At 36.1% G+C, this 19179-nt stretch overlaps 1 protein-coding gene across 2 annotated transcripts in view; it reads left to right on the top strand.

Moving 5' to 3' along the window:
- Window positions 1–18330, top strand: part of MAN1A2 (mannosidase alpha class 1A member 2) — a 154337-nt gene extending 136007 nt beyond the window's left edge. Inside the window, exons 13-14 of one of the 2 annotated variants that reach the window (XR_009552576.1) lie at window positions 12386–12714; window positions 12804–18330. Coding sequence is in view for 1 of the 2 variants with exons in the window: in XM_007525496.3 (XP_007525558.1) it covers window positions 12386–12518 (133 nt within the window). In the remaining variant the exon portion in view is untranslated. Of the gene's footprint in view, window positions 1–12385 lie in introns of both variants that reach the window. The other variant, XM_007525496.3, reaches the window with a different exon arrangement.
- Window positions 18331–19179: the final 849 nt, after the last annotated feature.

Raw genomic sequence — 19179 nt, 5'->3', positions numbered from 1 at the left:
ATGGGGGTGGGGGCCTTAATGAACAATGAAGACAACTTACTAGGCAATCACTGTATCTGATGCTATTGTTTGAATATTAAGATCTAGAAAAATATAGAGTAATCTTCAGGAAATGTATCATTTCAAGAAAATAAGGCACATCATATTTCTTGAGCAATTAACAAGCTCTCCTTTTCCTCTCAATATTTTTACTTTTGTGATCAATGAGACTGATTGAAAGATTACTTTAGTTGTTATTCTAGGCTATAAATGAAAGTAATCCTGAATACTAAAGGGGAAATTAACTCAGGCAGGACTTCACACATGCATAATACTATTGAGCTTTCTTGGACAAGAGATTGGGGGTGGGGGCCAGACAGATACCCTGAAGTACTACTCCGCCATACATGGAGTCCCTTGGGTTCTGTCTTGATATTACTATGTGGTTCCAGGGATGGAAGCCAGGACCTCACTCATGGTAAGGTTCGTATTCTACCCGCTGATCCACCCGGCAGGTCCCAAGTTAGTGCCCCCTTTTCCTTTCTACCTCACCTCCTACAGATTGGCTTTCTTAATTAGCTAAGATATACGTAGTACTAAAAACGGATGGCATGCTGCTTTCCCCCTTCCAATATGTATATAGAATATCACCAGCTGACCTTGAAACTTTTTCCTGACAATTACAGACAGAAAACACAGTATCCTAGGTAACCTGTTACATATATTTGCTATAGTACTTGCTTTCAGGAAAACATGCATACATTTGAATTCATGAAAGTGAAAATGCATAATTAGAGCAAAACCTAGTCTAAGTAAATGACCACAAGTGAATATTGCTCAGCACTGAGCTTCCAGGAAGCTATAGGAAAACAAGGAAGCATCCTGCATAATATTATTCGTCTTTAGAAATTGGAAGACCATATTTCTTATTACTTTGGCAAATGAGATAAAATGTTTTTCTTATTGTCAAATGATAAGATTACTTAATTTTCATAGTTCATTACTAATAAGTATTATTAAAATATTAGGTAAACTATATGGAATTGCTCTTTTTAAAGAATACTCGGAACTTAAAAGACTTAAAAACTTAAAAAGACTTAAACAATTTTTAAGGAATACTCAGAATTTAAAAAATACTCAGAACTTAAGATGGTTTGGCCTAGTACCCAGTGATAAATATCTTGTTTTTAATGAATTTTTAAATATTTTTAATATTTATTCCCTTTTGTTGCCCTTTTTATTGTAATTATTGTTGTTGTTGTTGGATAGGACAGAGAGAAATAGAGAGAGGAGGGGAAGATAGAGGGGGAGAGAAAGATAGACACCTATAGACCTTCTTCACCGCTTGTGAAGCGACTCCCCTGCAGGTGGGGAGCTGGGGACTCAAACCAGGAACCTTATGCTGGTCCTTGCACTTTGTGCCACCTATGCTTAATCCACTGCACTACCGCCCGACTCCCAGTGATAAATATCTTTAATAGTGATGTAGCTGAAGGTCCAAAAATACTATTATTATGACTTTTTATAAAACATGATGGTATAATATAAAAAGGCAGTTGAATCAAGATATTTCAATGGTGATTACTATGTGTATAGATTTATATAAAGCCAATGCTTTAAGTGCAATAGAAGAATAAAGATTAGATTGAGCCCTTAATTTTTTTTTTTTGTTTGTTAATTATCAATGAATCAGAACTGGTTTTCTAAGAAGCCAATTTAACAGTTAACTTATTGTGAATTTACTAAAGGACAATAGTTCATGTCTTTTCACTGTCAGATATTATAGCTAATTGGCTGACAATGGCAACATTGAATAGAGAATCTCTTCTTGACTAACGTTGGGCTCTAGCTTAACATTACACTTGCCATGGATGCTATTCTGTGCATATACTCTATAGCTGTATACATTTTTTTTCCACCCAGGAAGAGTACTATACCTCCTACTGCTTGTTTTCTCCAAGAGTTTGTAGTTCATTTATTTATTTATCATAAATATATATTAATAGTATAGCAAAAATTATAACAAGGAAGGTTAGAAATAGATTCTCCAGAGCCTTTCTTTAAATCTCTTTTACTCTAATAGAAGAAATAAAACACATCCCAATTTTCAAGAAATGTTAAATATATTGAGTGCTTGAGAAATGTTATTGAAATGCAAAGGAGGGTGAGTTTATTTGTCCTGAAAAACATGAAGGAAGACTTTGTGAAATTGAGGGCATTTAAGCCAGACTTGAAGGCAAAACAGGTATAATAGAATAAATTTGTATTCAAGGGAGTAGCTGTAAGGCAGACAATGGGATATTAAGAATGAGATGAGAGCTCTAAGGGTGGACTCAACACACCTCTTATCTTATTAGCTGTAGAGAGATTCGGTAAGAAAGAAAAGCCAAAGATAATATCAAAGTATGCATAGCTATAAGGATTGTGACACTAAGTTTGAAGAATTAGATTTTCAGAAAAATAATGAATTACTTTTGTTATATGTTCCCAGAGGAATTTACAAATATAAATCTAGAGCTCAAAAGATAAGTTCATAAAAAAAAAGTGATTTGAAGAAAAAGGAAAACATATATCTCATCCTTTAAAGATGGCTATATGTAATAAATGAGAGGAAATTCCAGTTTATCTTGGAAGAATGAACACTTGGCTAAGCTAATAAGCTACATGAAGAATGACTGTCTCCAAGAATATGTAAAGGACACAGACAAAAAGAGTGAGTGAGAAAGAAATCTAGCAGTAGACAAGAAATGTCAACAGTGTTTTTTAGGAGATTAAAAACAGTAGTGAAAGCTAAGTACTGAGAGAAATAATGTAAAAGCAGTTGATGAATACTTAGGAAAAATCTAAGACCAGATAGAAGATTGGCTCGAAAGCTAGAATTTCAGACCTCCCACACCCACTCCTCAGATTGAGAAGGGATTTCTTGTCTGATGCTGAGGAATTATTCTGATGCAGTCTCTGCCCCCAGGTTTTACCACGCCCCACGAAATCCTAGCAGTGCCCCCTTCAACCAATCCTGTTCCCACATGTCATCCCTGGTTGTTGCCCAATAAAAGCTCTCATACTTCCCCCCCCTGGGCTCGCTCTCTCTCTCTCTCTCTCCCTCCCTCCCTCTCTCTCTCTCTCCACCCCCCCCTCGCTCTCGCTCTCGCCCCGTGGTGAGGTAGTGGGGACGGCCACTGTCGGCTAACTACACATGGCCTGAGCCACCCCCCCCCCACATCCAATAATAAAGATTTATGTACCCCACTTGCTCCGGACCTCCTCTCTCTCTCTTCTCCGCTGCGCAGCCCGACACTTGTCTAAAGAGATCAAATTGTGTATGTAGGCTCTGTGCTTAGGGATACCAGGTATCACTGAACTTAAATAGGAGATTAGAAGATTCCTTTCTGGGAAGAAAACTGACTTTTAGACACTAACGTGAGGTTCTTTCAACAAAATGCTGATATCCCCATAGTGAAGCCACTAGTAAATGAAGCCCTCCATTTCCAGTCAGCATTTTAGTATCTCAGTGTTAAATAGTAATAGAGTTGTAGCTTAGAAATACTTATCACATTTCAGATTTCTCAGAAAAAAAACAGTGAAAACTAGAAGCAGAGGACCAGTCTCCCTTCAGACTTATGAGGAAAATTAATTCCGACTTAGAATACTTAGAATTCTAAGTTTATAACCATGAAAAGTCTCAGTAATGTTTTGAAGGATTTACTACATAAAAACTGAGTTTAGGAAATAACACTCAGCAAAGGGAAGGTACAGGGAGCAAGTAAAAGGCAGACGAAGGTTCATTCCAGATTGCATAGCAAAACAAGGCTTAGGAGAGCTTTCTCCAAGATGAAGTTTATATAATGCTTATCTCTAAACATTTTGAGAGGGAAAATTGAAAATTTTACCATATTATTACTAATGAATATAAGCCAGTCTGCTTTCAGTTGAGGGGTGGGGTTGTGAAAGAAAGGTAAAGTCCTGAATATCTTTCCATTATGTGAAATTGGTTAATGGTTTCTTGTTTGAAAAGTTTTTTTTTTCTTTTTAATAAGAACAGTTAAATAGTACCATTCTTCCACATTCCCCCACTTGCAAGAGAAATACGTTCTTTGACGAGGGCTTTGCTCCCACCACCAGTTGTTTTTTTCACTGGTTCTAGGGAAATAACACTGATCAAAAGCCTCTTGAGCCTAATGCATTACAAGAGATGGAACAGATGGAACACCAAGACTATTGGGAGCAGTTTTTAGCTGCCATCCTTGAATTATGAATGAAATCTCTTCTATTTGGATTCTTTGTAGGTCTGTCAATGTTGTACCATTCATTATCATAAATCAATTACTTTTAGCAAAGACTTTGTAAGAAGAATGTGTTGTTTTATGTCTGTATGTCAATATCTACTCCAATTAACCTAAATCCAATTTAGTTTTCATGGACGATCAGCTCAATTCTGGCACATCTTTATTTGAAGGAACCAATAAATTGGGGGGGGAGTGTACATGCTGAGGGCCAGGTGGTGGTGCACCTAGTTGAGCACACTTGTTACTATGTATGGGGGCCTGGGTTCAAGTTCCTGGCCCCTGCCTATTGGGGTAAAGCTTCATGAGCGGTCAGACAGTGCTACAGGTGTCCTCTCTTTCTCTCCTTATCTCCCTCTTCTTTCTTGATTTCTCTCTTTCTCTCCAATATCAAACAAATAAGTAAATATTTAAAAAATAAACTTAAGTGTACATATTGAAGATGTGTTAATCGGGTTTTCTGAGAGAGATAGATTAAAATAGTTAAGATAAATCACAGGCTATTTGGAAAAATAGTCTTCTTAATATAGTATTCAAAGGAAAAGAAAGACTATAAAATTAGAAACACATTTATCACCACAATTTGTCTGCTTTCAATGGCATCAGAATTTCTGGGACAGAAACTATGGTATGTATGTTTGTAAATGTCGCTTGTGCTAGGGCTTTTCTCTGTCTCTTAAAATTCATATTTGTAATACAATGGCAAAATTCTTGGAAAAGTAAGAGAATAGAACAAGCATCCTAAATGACCAGAGCTATGGAAACAAGTCAATGTGTAACTAGTTGCTGTTAATGAGTTACTGTATAGCCAGTAATCATTGATTAGATCAACTTAAGGAAATCCACAGTGGATATTGTGGTGCCAGTAGCAACTGTAGGCTCTTCATGCTGTAAATATCAAGTAGGCTGTTAGTTGTACATATGTACATAGAAAACATAGATGAACATTTTATTATGTATTCTAGCAACATAAAAATGTGCTTTAGTTTAATTGATTTTTAATACTTTTCTTTTTTTGCTTTTATAGTCAGGGGAAAAAAAAGCTGTAACAAATTACATTGCACTAGTACTCTCCTGCCTCAAATTCAGTTGCTGTTCTTATAGCTGGAATCAAAAGAAATTTTTTGAGCTACAGGAAAATTTAGAGTTTATTCCAACAAATACCTCTATCGCCCCTTCCTCCCACCCCCCCACATAGACTTTTCCAAAACTGAAAAGTCTATTTACATGTGGTCCATATTATTTGAAGTCTTTTGCCAATTTCATCATTTGATAGGTAGCTGCCAGCCTCGTAAGGCAAATCCATTTCATTGTTCAAAAGATTTTATTAGAAAAAAAATTGTTATTATATTGAGTCAGAAATCTGTTTCACTGTGAATTCTATTGATTAACTTATTTTTTGTCCTTTGGAGATACAGTTGTATGTGCAAATGCTCACCAAAAACACTTGTATCCAGGTGCTTGGTAGATGGCTCAGTGGGTCAAAGGTTTACCCTGCCCTGTGTGGGATGGTGGGTTCAGTCCCCCATACCACATGGGAGCACCGTTGACAGCAACAAGGCAACTCCATGGATAGTGGCACAGTACTTTCATTATCTCTTTAAGTAACCCCCCTTCTCCTTCCTTCTCTGTCCCCTTTTCTTATTTTCCTTTCTCTGTCCCATTTCCTTCCTACCTCCCTCCCTGTTTTTCAAAATAAGGAATTAAATAATTGGGCCAGGGAGGAGGCTTAGCAGAATTGTTCATACATAAGACCCTGAGTTCTTTCTTCTGCACCACATTAAAAACAAAAACGTGTGTGTGTGTGTGTGTGTGTGTGTCCATCTGTCCATTTGTCCATCCTTCTAGTCTAGTTGCTCCTTTGAAAATGATACCATGTCAGAATAGTTCACCTGAGTAATACACCTACTTTGCCATGTGTGCATCCCAGGTTTAGCCTAACTCCAATTGCACTAGAGAATACTTTGATGCTGTGGTGTCTTTTTGTCTCTGTCTTAAAAAGTCAGCCTGAAGCAGTGAAGCCCTGGTGATAAAAGGAAGAAAAAGATAATTGTTCTTACATTGTTGGTATTCTTTGACTTTATAGTGAACAGTTAAGGTTGTATTACATGTTACCTTTTTAATCACATCTGCTAGACTACTTTGCCCTTGCTTTTGGTTCACCATACATTTTTATACCTGTACTCTTTTTTTTTTTTAGTTTATTTTCCCTTTTGTTGCCCTTGTTGTTTTTCATTGTTGTTGTTATTGATGTTATAGTTGTTAGATAGGACAGAGAGAAATGGAGAGAGGAGGGGAAGACAGAGAAGGGAGAGAAAGATAGACACCTGCAGACCTGCTTTACCGCTTGTGAAGCAACACCCCTGCAGGTGGGAAGCCAGGGGCTCAAACCGGGATCCTTTGCCAGTCCTTGTGCTTCGCACCACGTGCGTTTAACTCTCTGCGCTACAGCCCGACTCCCTCATATCTGTACTCTTGCAGTCTTTTCTACATGGAATTTTTTACTTTTTTTTCCCCAACAAAATCCTTTTTCAAACATCAGTGTTTCTGTGAATCTTCCCCAACAATAAGACAGAATTAGGGGTCAGGCAGTGGCACACCTGTTTAAATGCACATATATTTATAGTGTGAATGGACCCAGGTTAAAGCCCATGGTCCCCACCTACTAGTAGCTTCACAAATGTTAAAGCAGTGCTGCAGGTGGCTGGCTGGCTGGCGCTCTCTTTCTATATATATGTGTGTGTGTGTGTATTTTTTCATTTATTTCCCCCTTCTCTCTCAGTTTCTCTATCCCTATCAGAAATAAATATGCAATTCTTTTTAAAATTTAATAATGATCGACTAGACCATAGGACAAGAGGGGTACAATGCCACACAAATCCCACCACCAGAAGCCTGGGCAGACAGCCTCATCAATATGTCCTGGAGCCCCACCTCTCCAGAATTAATTAATTCTTAGTTATACTCACAGTACTGCCCTTATCTTTGCAGTCTATGTGAAACATAAATGTCTTCAGTGTTGACCTTTGTGTTTAGGCTAAAGTATATATTCGGCAAATGTTTGCTGAACTGTACAGAATTAACAGCATAACATTTCCCATATTAAAATTCACCCGTATAAATATATCTTTTCTGTGTTATAAAGCTTTTCAAAAAATTAGGACTTCTGTTTTTTTTAAGATATAACTTACTTTTTAAAAATTTCTTTATTGGGGCATTAATGTTTTACATTTGACAATAAATATAATAGTTTGTACTTCCATAACATTTCTCAGTTTTCAGGAGTTGGGCGGTAGCACACCAGGTTTAGCACTCGTGGCGCAAAACGTAAGGACCTGTGTAAGGTTCGAGCCCCTGGCTCCCCACCTAAAGGGGAGTCACTTCACAGGCGGTGAAGCAGGTCTGCAGGTGTCTATCTTTCTCTCCCTCTCTCTGTCTTCCCCTCCTGTCTCCATTTCTTTCTGTCCTATCCAACAATAATGACATCAACAACAACAACAATAATAGCTACAACAGTGAAACAAGGGCAACAAAAGGGAATAAATAAAAAAAAAATTTTTTTAAGTTTCTCAATTTTCCACATAATAATACAACCCCCACTAGGTCCTCTGTCATCCTTTTTTGACCTGTATTCCCCCTACCCACCCACCCCAGAGTCTTTTACTTTGCTGCAAATATAACTTACTTCTAAGTCATAAACATATTATGTATGTTTATTATAAACATATTATACAAAATAATGTGGAACTGAAAAAATGAAAAGTCTCTGTATCCTACTAGCCTTACTTCTCAAAGGTAACCATTATTAGATAATCCTTAGTGTACCCTTTAAATGTTTTCTAAATATATGAAAAAATATAATGTGTATCCTTTCAACACTTATTTTCCCCTGTAGATATGATTACATATACATACTATTCTAAAACTTAAACTTGTCATCATGTTCTTTATCTAGCATTTCCACATAACATGTATATCAACTGAGGGTTTATTATAATTTGTTTAATCCATATCCTGTTGTTATATAAATATATGTGGTTGCTTAAGGTTTTTTATGTCATAAATAGTGTTGCAGAGAAAGCCATTTTACATATATCTCTGCTTCTTGTGTGAATATATTGGTTAGATTCTTAGAGGTAAAATATCTGGGTCTGTGTCATGAGCATCTGAATTGTAACTTTAATCAAAATGAGCTTCCAGAGCTAACTCTTCACAAAGCTTCTCATGGGTTAAAACCTCTAGAAGTTCAAGGTAGAAAATGTATTTTAGAAAATTAACTCATTAGGTATGTTAGAAGCAGGATATTCTAAGAAGGAATAAAACATTTAGTATACTGCTAATAGAAGAAGTAAAATTAGAATGAGGACATTTTTTTATTTTGAATTTTAGATGACTTAGAATAAGCTCAGACAAAAGAAAATTTAGTTGTTTTCTTTACTGACACAGATAAATCAAAAGTGATTATAGTTGACAGTGTTTTACATTTAGCCCCTAGAACTTAAATCAACATGGAGTGAAAGTTTGTATCAGTATCTTAGAACAATAAATTCCCAACCCTTCCCCCTTCTGCCCATGCAGCAGATTCAAAGACAAGGCAATGCAGAAGTTAAGCATTTCAACAAAAATTACTGAAAACCAAATTCATACATACACACACACACACACACACACACACACACACACACACACACACACACACATCAATTCAGTGGGTCATGGATGAAGTTAAATCTTAAAAATACACAGTTTTTAGCAGAAAACAGTCTTGCGGGTAGCAGATAATAAATTGAAAAGTTGGTTTAAGTATTAAAAACATTTGCTTTTTTTTAAAAAAATTAATTTTAGTGAGAAAGAGATGCAGATAGCTACAAAGAGAACTACCAGAGTACTGCTCAGCACTGTATTATGGTGGTGCTGGGGATTGAACCTGGAGCCTCAGAACCTCAGGCATGAAATCTACTATGCTGCCCCTACCCACACACACATCTTTTTTATTTCCCTCTACTAGAGCACTGTTCAGCTCTAGTTTATGGTGCAGGGGATTGAACCCAGGACTACTGAGCCTTCAGCATTAGTCTTTTTGCATGCTACCCCCCCCATTTTAATTTTATTTTGTTTTATGAAAAACATTAGAAAGAGTGTGGATTGGGTGGTAACTCACCCAATAGATCATACATGTGCGAGAACCCAGGTTCAAGCCCATAGGCCCTTGGTCCTGAACCTGCAGGGGATGGGAAGCTTCCTGAGTGGTGAAGCAGTGATATTTCTCCTCTAATCTGTCTCTCCCTTCCACTCTCCTTCTATTTCTTTGTCTCTCACCGTCTGTCCTCTTCCCTCTCCCCCCCCCTCAGGCTTTTTTTTCTGTCTTATCAAATCAAATTAAATTAAATTTTAAAAAGTCCATTGGGAGTTGTGCAGTTACTAAACCCCAACAATAGCCCTGATGACAGAGGGGGGGGGAGGAAAGGAAGAGAGAGAGATGCAGTACTAGAGAAGACAAGCCACTGACTGGGAGAAAATATTTGCAAAATGTATGTCTCTGCTAAGGAACTTGTATCTAGATTATGGAATGAATTCTTAGGAACTCAGCAATAAGATAACATTAAGATGCATCTTAATTATAAAACTAGGCAAAAGAACTAAAAAGGCATTTTGCCAAAGAAAATAAAGGATGGCAAATAAGCTCATGTTGAAAAGATTCAACAACATTAATGCAAATTAAAACCACAGTGAAATGCTACTCCACACCTATTAGAGTGTCAGAATAAGCCCACACCTGAAGAAATGTCTCCCTATATCCCTATACTTTCTGACTTTAGCCTTTTTGTATGGAGATATAAGGCATGGAATGTCTTATCATGCTAAAGAGCTGGAAGCCAAGAAAATCTCAGTAATCTTCACTACTCATTTTAAAAAACAAAGTTCAGCTGAGTACATTGTATTGACTATATTCAACAATTCATGAATACAGCAGCATCTAATGTGACAGAGAGAAAGGAGCAACAGGAGCTGAACTAAAAAAAAGACTCACGGGCAGAGGAAACAGGAACAAGAAAGATGCACTAGGCAAAAATGAAGGAGAGGAGGAAAAAGGGGAGGGGAGGGGAGGGGAGGGGAGGGAGTAAGCCTGTTGGCTATCACAGATATTTCCTTTAAGGAATGGCAGAAGTCTGTCAGAGGTGTTATGTAACTAATTCAGATCATTGCAATTTCTGATTGAATAGTATAACATTCTGTGTATGAGAATGCTGGAACTACTTAAGACTCCATTTGGGGCCTGTGGCCTTATTTTCAGTACTACACTGGAGGAAGAAAATTAAAAAACAGAATATCCTAGCAACCCAGAAAACTCTCTCCGCAAATGTGGGAGAGAAAGTGTTATGGTCAAGCATGAATTTAACCAGAATGTGCATGAATCTGAACCAGAAAGGCCAATAACTGGTACCTGAAACATTGTGTCTAGGACAATCTAGGGAATCCATCCCCTCTTTATTAAGAGTGCAGAGTTAAGATCCCCTGACTGGAAGAGAGGGAAGAGAAACATTGGAAGAGGCAGGAGATCCAAGATCTAGATCTAAACCTGCTGCCCCATCTCTAGAGATTATAAAAGGAGTCTTATGGGAGAAGAAAACAGCCCCATGCTTCCTCAGATCGCTGTTAGAAAATAATAACTTTCCCCCTTTATATAAAAGCAGAGCTTTAATACTTGTTCTGAAGATAAAATAATAACTTGTCCTTATGTAAGAGTGCTTAGTGGGCAACACCATTTGATATACATAGTTCATTCATTTTTTTTAAGATTTTATTTATTTATTTATTAATGAGAAACATAGTAGGAGAGAGAAAGAGCCAGACATCACTCTGGTACATGTGTTGCCGGGGATTGAACTCAGGACCTCATGCTTGAGAATCCAATGCTTTATCCACTGTGCCACCTCCTGGACCACTACACAGTTCATTCTAAATTCACATGGCAATTAGATTGGCCATCTGTATTCATTAATAATTGCCTTTATTCAAAGGGGAAAATGCTTTTATCTTTATAGCAAGGGGGTAGTTACGGATTGGAGAAAGACACCTAAGCTAAGGAGTGATTGGAATGCTGTCTTCCCTGATATTTACCATACCAAAAACTTGATGCTCAGGCCTTTAAGAAAAGCTGCCTGGGTTATTAGCTTTTAAAAAGATATTAAAGGATAATTACAAGTGTTATTAAGGCAGTGACTTAAGAAAAAGGATTAAATGTCTTGGCACAAGGAACAGTAATTTTTTTTCCATTAACTTTTAAAACTCAGAACTCCAACAATATTTTACTGCTGAATTAACCAGACTTTGTTGCCATCTACTTTTTGTTATGTGAAATAATGTCAAATATTTATGTAATGTAAGTATCTTGTAGACAAAATCATTCTAATTCAGCCTCTAACAGTTCTTTCTAACTCTCTTGGGTCACAGGACAAAGCCTAAACAATTTTTAGCATACCAGAAATGCCTGTCACCTTCATTTTATCTTTTAGAAAAATACATGAATATTTTTGCATTTGGATCTATAATATATCTATATCGTCTCCACCACCCGCACCTCGTAATGTAAGATTTGAGAAAATTTGATGTGGAGAAGAAAGAGGAGGGAGGGCAGATACAATTGGGTATTTTGATGCATCCTCTTTTGGGATAGAATTTCCACTAAATATCTTCAGTTGGATTTTATTTCAAATCTGTCCACTTCAGATATGATAGTTTTTTCAAACAAAGTTTTCCTTGGGAGTGACTAAAACAGGGCCTTGAAAAGACTGAGCTTGTACAATCTGATAGACAGATTAAAAAAAATAATAATAAAAAGGATAAAGAAGAATTTGCTTATTCAGTGTTGCTGTTTTATGTGCTTCAAATATGTGAAATATTTGAACTGTCTTATTTCAGTAGTCATGTATCTTAATTTTTTTGAATCTATTTGAAATAGTTTGTGTTTCACAACATTTGAATGCTAGGCTTATTCTCTGATGTGTTGTCAGTCAGAGCCTTTCACAATTGGGTTATTTTCTCCGCTGTTATAACTGAGACCACTTAATCACTTTATTGAATTCTAACTAAAGCTCATTTTTCCCTCCTTTCATTTTCAGATATTTATATCTGCTATTCTCTGGCGACGATCTTTTACCTTTAGACCACTGGGTATTTAATACAGAGGCTCACCCTCTGCCCGTGTTACATTTAGCCAACGCCACACTTTCAGGAAATCCTGCTGTTCGATGAAAGCAGTTCCAGAAAGACCCATTCTCACCTGTGTTTTGTTTACATGGACCACTGCAGAAGCAAGTCTGGAGAGGAGGTTTTTGAAAACCAGGACCTCTTAAGTCAACTTGGCAGGGTTCTCCGTAAAAACTTCTCATCTTGTAGATATCTCAACTTTGAAATGATTCCATTTTCTACCTGACCAAAACATATTCCGGTATGTGTAAGAGAGACTTGATGTGCTTTGATTTTCAACAATATGGTCACGTGAGAAGTTTATGCCTACTGTTGCTATGTTGTCTTTAGGTTGTGGAGTCTGGAGGCTAGACTTCCTAAGAATAAGCCAAGAATGTGGAGCATCTTGCAGGAGTTAGAGATGGCCTTTGGAACCAATTATATATCTTTCCTCCCAAAGTGGAGCAGCTTTCAAATAAAATATTTATGCATTGTTTATCCCTTTCCCCCCTCTGTTTTTAATAATGGAACAAACTAAAATAAACAAGAACAAAAGGACAGTATAACTGCATCAGCAGCAAGCAAACTCAAAGAAGCAGAAGTACCTACCCCTCTTCTCCATTGGATGATCAGACTGGCAACCATTTCAGATCCCAATCTGTCTCATTGAAATTTGTTGTTTTGATTTGATTTCCTCTGGGGGCATGATTTGACAAAGAATACTTTTCATGTCTTTGTCTCTATATGGAATTTTTTGAAACCTACTTATCATAACCAATACTTAAGAGCCTGGATTTGGAATTTTGTGCATGTTGTTCAGTCTAGTGTTGGTAGCATGACAAAGAGTTTGTTGCCTTGAAACCTGTTCTAAGAGAAAATCTTGGTTTTGCTGACAGTACTTTTTTTCTTCCCAAACTAGCAAATTGACCAAGTAAATTCCATCCACTTTAACCTTATTATAAACTTAATAGAGTCCCTGAACTTACAGTTTTTTGTGGCTTAGAAAGAAAAAGAATCACTATACGGTTATGTAGCTCTGAATTTACCTTAATGAACCAAATTATACCATAATAATTAAAAGGTAAGACAGTGAAGTTTCCTTAAATATTTTATCTAGGCTGGAAACTAAAGTTTCACAAATATTTCATGTAAAAATATGATTTGGCTTTTATTTCCTCCCAAGGACATTTATAGAAATCCAAAGAACCAGAATAGCTTCAAAATAGTTTTTAGTGATGAAAGTATGATATAACTTATTACACCAAGTTTGTAATACATCTAAGAGGTTTTCTCTTACAGCCATCAATATATTTTACAGTGATGTTTCTTTTTAAAAGTAAATGATTATTCATAATTTTGGGGGGAAAAAAACTTTATCAAGAACTATATTGTAAGATAAATTTCTCATGAATCTTTGTCACAGTGCCAGACATTTCCTCACACTTCTGCAAACAACTTCCACTGACAAAGTTGGGAATAATATAATTAGTTTGTCGTTTACCCTGAATCTAAAGAGTTCATGAAGCAATGTTTTTATGTACGAAGCCCACCTTCAAATTCTGAAGGCTTATTTCCTTATTCTGATAGCTTTGCTTTGTAGCCTTCTGTTAGCATGTAGTAGATTTAAATTGGGGAAAGACTTAATAAGTTAACTACAATGAAATATTTTCTAGGGGTTATATATGTTATATTGCAAATAGCCACATATTCCTTACCAGATCAGCAAATGATCCATAAAGAATTAACTATCACAATATGTTTCAGTATACATAGAAAATAAGGATGTAGAATTGGTTCCACTACCTAAGTCTCTAAGAGTTAAATTTCAGCACATATTTTGAAATTATAATACCTTTTACTTTCTGAAGAATTAAAGATTTTTAAATGTGATGGATAAGTGACTAATTTTGGAATAAAAAGGGAAAATATTTGGTTCCCCTCAAGATTAGCCTCCCCCACCAAAAAAAAAAAAAAGATAGCACAAACCCTCTTAATGAGTCATTAGAAAAAGTGAAGGACTTCAGTTGACAGAGCCTCACAGTAGCTCTGTATATGGCAGTGAATCCTCCCTTGTATTGTTTACAAGAATCCAGAGTAAAGGGGCCTTCTGGGTTCTTAAGAACTTCACCAAGAATGAAAAGACAGCATCCCCCAACCCCTACTCCAAGTGCTCTGTTTGTATGTCTGATGATTGAAGCTTAAGAGAAGGCAGAGAAGAGTACACACAGTGCCAGTTCTGATGCAAGCAAAACATTAGAGAGAGGCAGTGAACGGATTGTCTTCATATCCCTCCAACCTTTTTTGTGGTGATGGTAAGATTAGAACTTATAGCAATGCTTCCACATTTCTCTTCTCTTAATACCAAAGGCAACTGAATTAAAATCAGCTACAAATTACTTACTGGTGTCATGTTTTATTTTTGTTATCTTAAAATTATTTTCTCCAAAATCAGTTCTTTACCCACATTCTGTTCAGTTTCCCTGGGAATTCTTTTCTTTCTTCTGTCTTTTACAGTTCTTGCATTTGTGGATCTTATCACTCAGGTTAACTGCTCATTATATTTGTAAGAAATTTTTCAAAGAGCCTAGAAAATGCTAATTTCCAAGTTCTCAAAAAGTTGACACCTCACTCTATGTGTTTGGCACAAAATGTGCAGACTAGATACATCATCTGGTACCTAAAAGAAAAAAAGTAAATATGTGAACACTCCCTTTACTTTCAGCTCTTTTAAATTTTTAGAATCTGGTTAAAACCAGATTTTTATTTTTTTAATTCAACTATTGTGTGTATGTGTATTTATGTGTGTATATACACACACACACACATATATATATATATATATATATATACACATATATACATATACATTCATACACACACACATAGTTGTTAAAACCAAGGAAGGGGCATCCTAGCCAAAATGAAGGCCTGGTACAGAAAAAAATAAGACCCCAAACAGAGAATTCTTAGTGTCTGATGTGTTGCATGTATGTACTATTTTATGTCTTTGAGACCAATTTATTGTTACCTTCGGGTAAATGTTTATATTTTATATGTAAAAGAAGTAAAATAGGGTCTTGAAGGTAATGTATTCCTGTTGTGGAATATTGACTCTGATTCTCTATGATGTTGTCTAGGGCAATCTAGGACTTCCCTTGGTTGATTTTAATCAAACAGTTTGAAATTTTGATCATCAACTTCTCATTTCCATTCTCCATTGCCAAAGTTGTTGTCAAAACTGCAAGTTTGTTGAAAGATTGTGCTTGCCATTCTCATTATGCAACTTTTCCTTATGTCTGGATCTCTTTGAGTGGATGAGAGAATGAGTGAACAAGCAGTACCTAGTCATCCAAGCATTGTGCTAGGCAGTTTAAAGCATCAGAACATTTTGTGATTCCAGTGGCATTGTATGTTTAAGAGTAGTTCACACCATTTTAAATGTTTTGCCGTATGAGTCGTTCAACAGAATCCTTATTTTATATTTCATTTAAATTAAGAGGAAAAGAAATGGTTTATAATATATTTTAAACAGTGTATTACTATATAATACTAACAGGTATAGTTAATAACTAAAGTCTCTTGGAAAATATCAAAGAAATAACTTGATATATGATGCAACTTTGACTAAGATATTTACTCTAGAAATAAAAACATCCTTATTTTGCTATATCACCTTAATTACTAATTAGAAATTAATGTTTTATAGAAGTGCTGATTATTTTATATTCAAAAATGTTCACATAATTCATGAGAAAAAAAATACAGTTGTAAATTGTATTTGATCTGCTGTGGGTCCTACTAATGGTATCCTCCTGTTAAGTGTAAAGAAAAAGATACTAAAATATTTCTAAGTTCCAAATAATGGTTCCTAGTAACGATATTTTGAGTTCTTACTTGTCTCTTAAGTTGCCTTACCCTCAAATTGTCTCGTTTTTATCTCATCCATTCTTTACATAGGTATCTACATAAATACTCTTATACCAGAGAAATTTTTAATACTATCTGTGTGTGTTTTTTAATTGGGTTTTAGCTGTATCGTTTCTAAGTAGAATATTTGAGAAATCAGATACAATCTGGAGATATTTCAGTGCACTTTTTGTTTCAAGAACATTGGTGAAGATGATCTTCTGTTACTACAGCTCACTCAGACCATGATAGAAATGTTCTTTTTAATCTGTAATGGGCTGACAAGCTTTTCTGTAAGGATGAGAAAATAAATATTTTACATTATGAGAACAATATATTCTACTCTCTACAATTCAGTTCTGCCTTGGGGGTGGGGGTGGGACAGGGGGACTAAAAACAGGTTTAGTCAGCATGTAAATGAAAGGGTGAACCCTGTTGCAGTCAGTTTTATGAAAGGCAGGATTTGGCTCATGGATCATAGTTGTTAACTCTTAACCCCAAGTTTAATTTGTTTACTACCCTGTAATCTTTTGACCTGTATCATTTCTGTTTTGAGCTGTATGATTCATTTTTAAGGCAAAAAGATGTGTGTATGTTTGACTGTTTAAATCTGTGTAACTTAAAGCTATATATTTGGTTGTCTTGAAGATAGGTATGTACTTCTGGAGTCCTATTCAGGTTTCAGGATGATAGACCTATCATAAAAATACGAGTTTTTCTAGCGATATGCTCTCAACCGGTATCTTTGCTTTGTGATTTAATGACACAACTCCATAGTCCCCATGTGAAGAGAAGGGTCTTTGTAGTGTCAAAATATAGTTTATTTAAACCCTGCCTGTTTGTTGACTTGGACTAAGATTCTGAATTGCTTGAACTATAAAAACTCTTCAACTTGAATGCTCTTAGAATTCAAAGGCAAAAATGTGATAGAATTTCTGACTTTTGTACCACAAAAACTTACCTTTTAGAAACATTAAGCAACAGAAAATGGGTTTTGTGCCTCACTTGCTATTTCACAGTCACTGTTTCTTTTTTAGACTTCAGAGGGGTGTTGGGCCTCTTATTTATAAACAGCCCATATCCCTCTTACTTATAAACAGCCCTATTTGAGGAATGCAAAGAAAAGACATATCCAGAACCAGAGTTCCCTTCCCTCTTTTTGCATAACCTGCCTTATACCCTTTATAAACCAACAGCTTTATTTCAGAATGCCAGTATACATGTTTAAAATTAAAGCATTCCTCATCCCAGTCTTCTGCTGGCACTAACAACCAATCCATTTCAAACTTGGTTTGAGCCCAGAAGAACTCATGACATTATGCATGAGAAGTATGCAACACTTTCTTCTTGGTATACACACTGCAGTGCACCAACCCCAAGAGAGAATGTTTCCCTTAAGTTTCTAGAGTATTCCATCATTCGGAGGAGTTAGAGAAGAGGAGAAGCCTCTGTGGATAGAGCGATCACATGTAAATGTGCTGCCTTCCTGGGTCTGTCAGAATAAGCAAATTGTTTCAACTCAAGTATCTTAGCTCACTGTCCTTTGAGTCCACAGACATGATCCCACCTGTTAATTATGCAGAAGACTTCATACCTTTGCAGGTACCCTGTAGCCAAGTGTATGTATGCTACAGAATTCTGTTGCACATTGTACATCCGAAAACTTCATGGAGAGAAAGCTCAGCTCTTTCTTAATTTTTTTTTTAATTCAGAAATCAATTTTTGTCAACTTAACTAAAAGAATCCCCCAAATTGACTACTGGATTTAGAAGTCGAAATGCCTTTCTTCAGTCTCACTGATCTCAAATTGAATTGTTTGCTAAACTAGTAAGTGGGGTAAGGACAGCCTAAATTGGTACCCATTGGCCATTCCTGAACTGATTTCCAGTCATGTACTCCATATGTAATTTTTACAAATCAAAAGTAATATTGTGTATTAAAGATCAAATAAAGATGTTCTTTAAGTGAGAAATGTTTGTCCTTCGTTTGTACCTGCCGGTCACAACACAGTTGTCCTTATGTTTACCAAACAACTTGGGCTTTTACAGTGGCTGGTACTTAAAGTCTCTACATTCAGATAATATTTCTGTTGATTCAACTAGTCTTCACATTCCTTGATAGTATATGAATCTTGCTTAAAGGACAATTTCTTTAAATTAAAAAATATATATGGTTATTTTTGTTTAACTTTTTTTTTTCAACCAGAGCATTGCTCAACTCTGGCTTTTGGTGGTGCTGGAGACTGAACCTGGGACCTCAGAGCCTCAAGCATGAAAGTTTTGCATAACCACTATGCTATCTCATTGACGCTAAAGGATAACTTATACTCCATTTGATTTTAAGGTAACAAACTAGACCTATATGACAATATTACAGTATTACTGTTGTTTTTTTAATACTTATTTAGTGAATAGAGACACATTGGGGGAAGAAGAGATAAGGAGAGAGAGAAAATATACCTCTGCTTCACCTATCAGGAAGCTTCCCCCCTGCAGGTGGGGGCCAAGGACTTGGACATAGGCTCTTAACATATTATAATGTGATTCAACCACCACCCGGCCCTCTGCCTATTTTCTCTTAAGACCTATGTCCAACATATAAAGATCTTCAAGCACCCTGGTGCATGATGGTGGAGGAAGACTTAGGCTGGGGGTGAGAGTGTTTTGCAAAAAATTGAGAACGTTTATAGATCTTTCAACAACTATTTACTATAAATCATCAATGCCCCAATTAAAATAAAAAAGAATTTCAAATATAAAATTGGATCTCCTTGTCATTAAAATCTGACCGGTCCCTGCTTAAGTAACTTTTGGGCAAAACT

This window comes from Erinaceus europaeus, chromosome 11 (assembly GCF_950295315.1).
Source record: "Erinaceus europaeus chromosome 11, mEriEur2.1, whole genome shotgun sequence".
Lineage (NCBI taxonomy): Eukaryota > Metazoa > Chordata > Mammalia > Eulipotyphla > Erinaceidae > Erinaceus > Erinaceus europaeus.
Note: the sequence above shows the minus strand (reverse complement) of the source record. Positions and strands in the feature narration are given on the sequence as shown.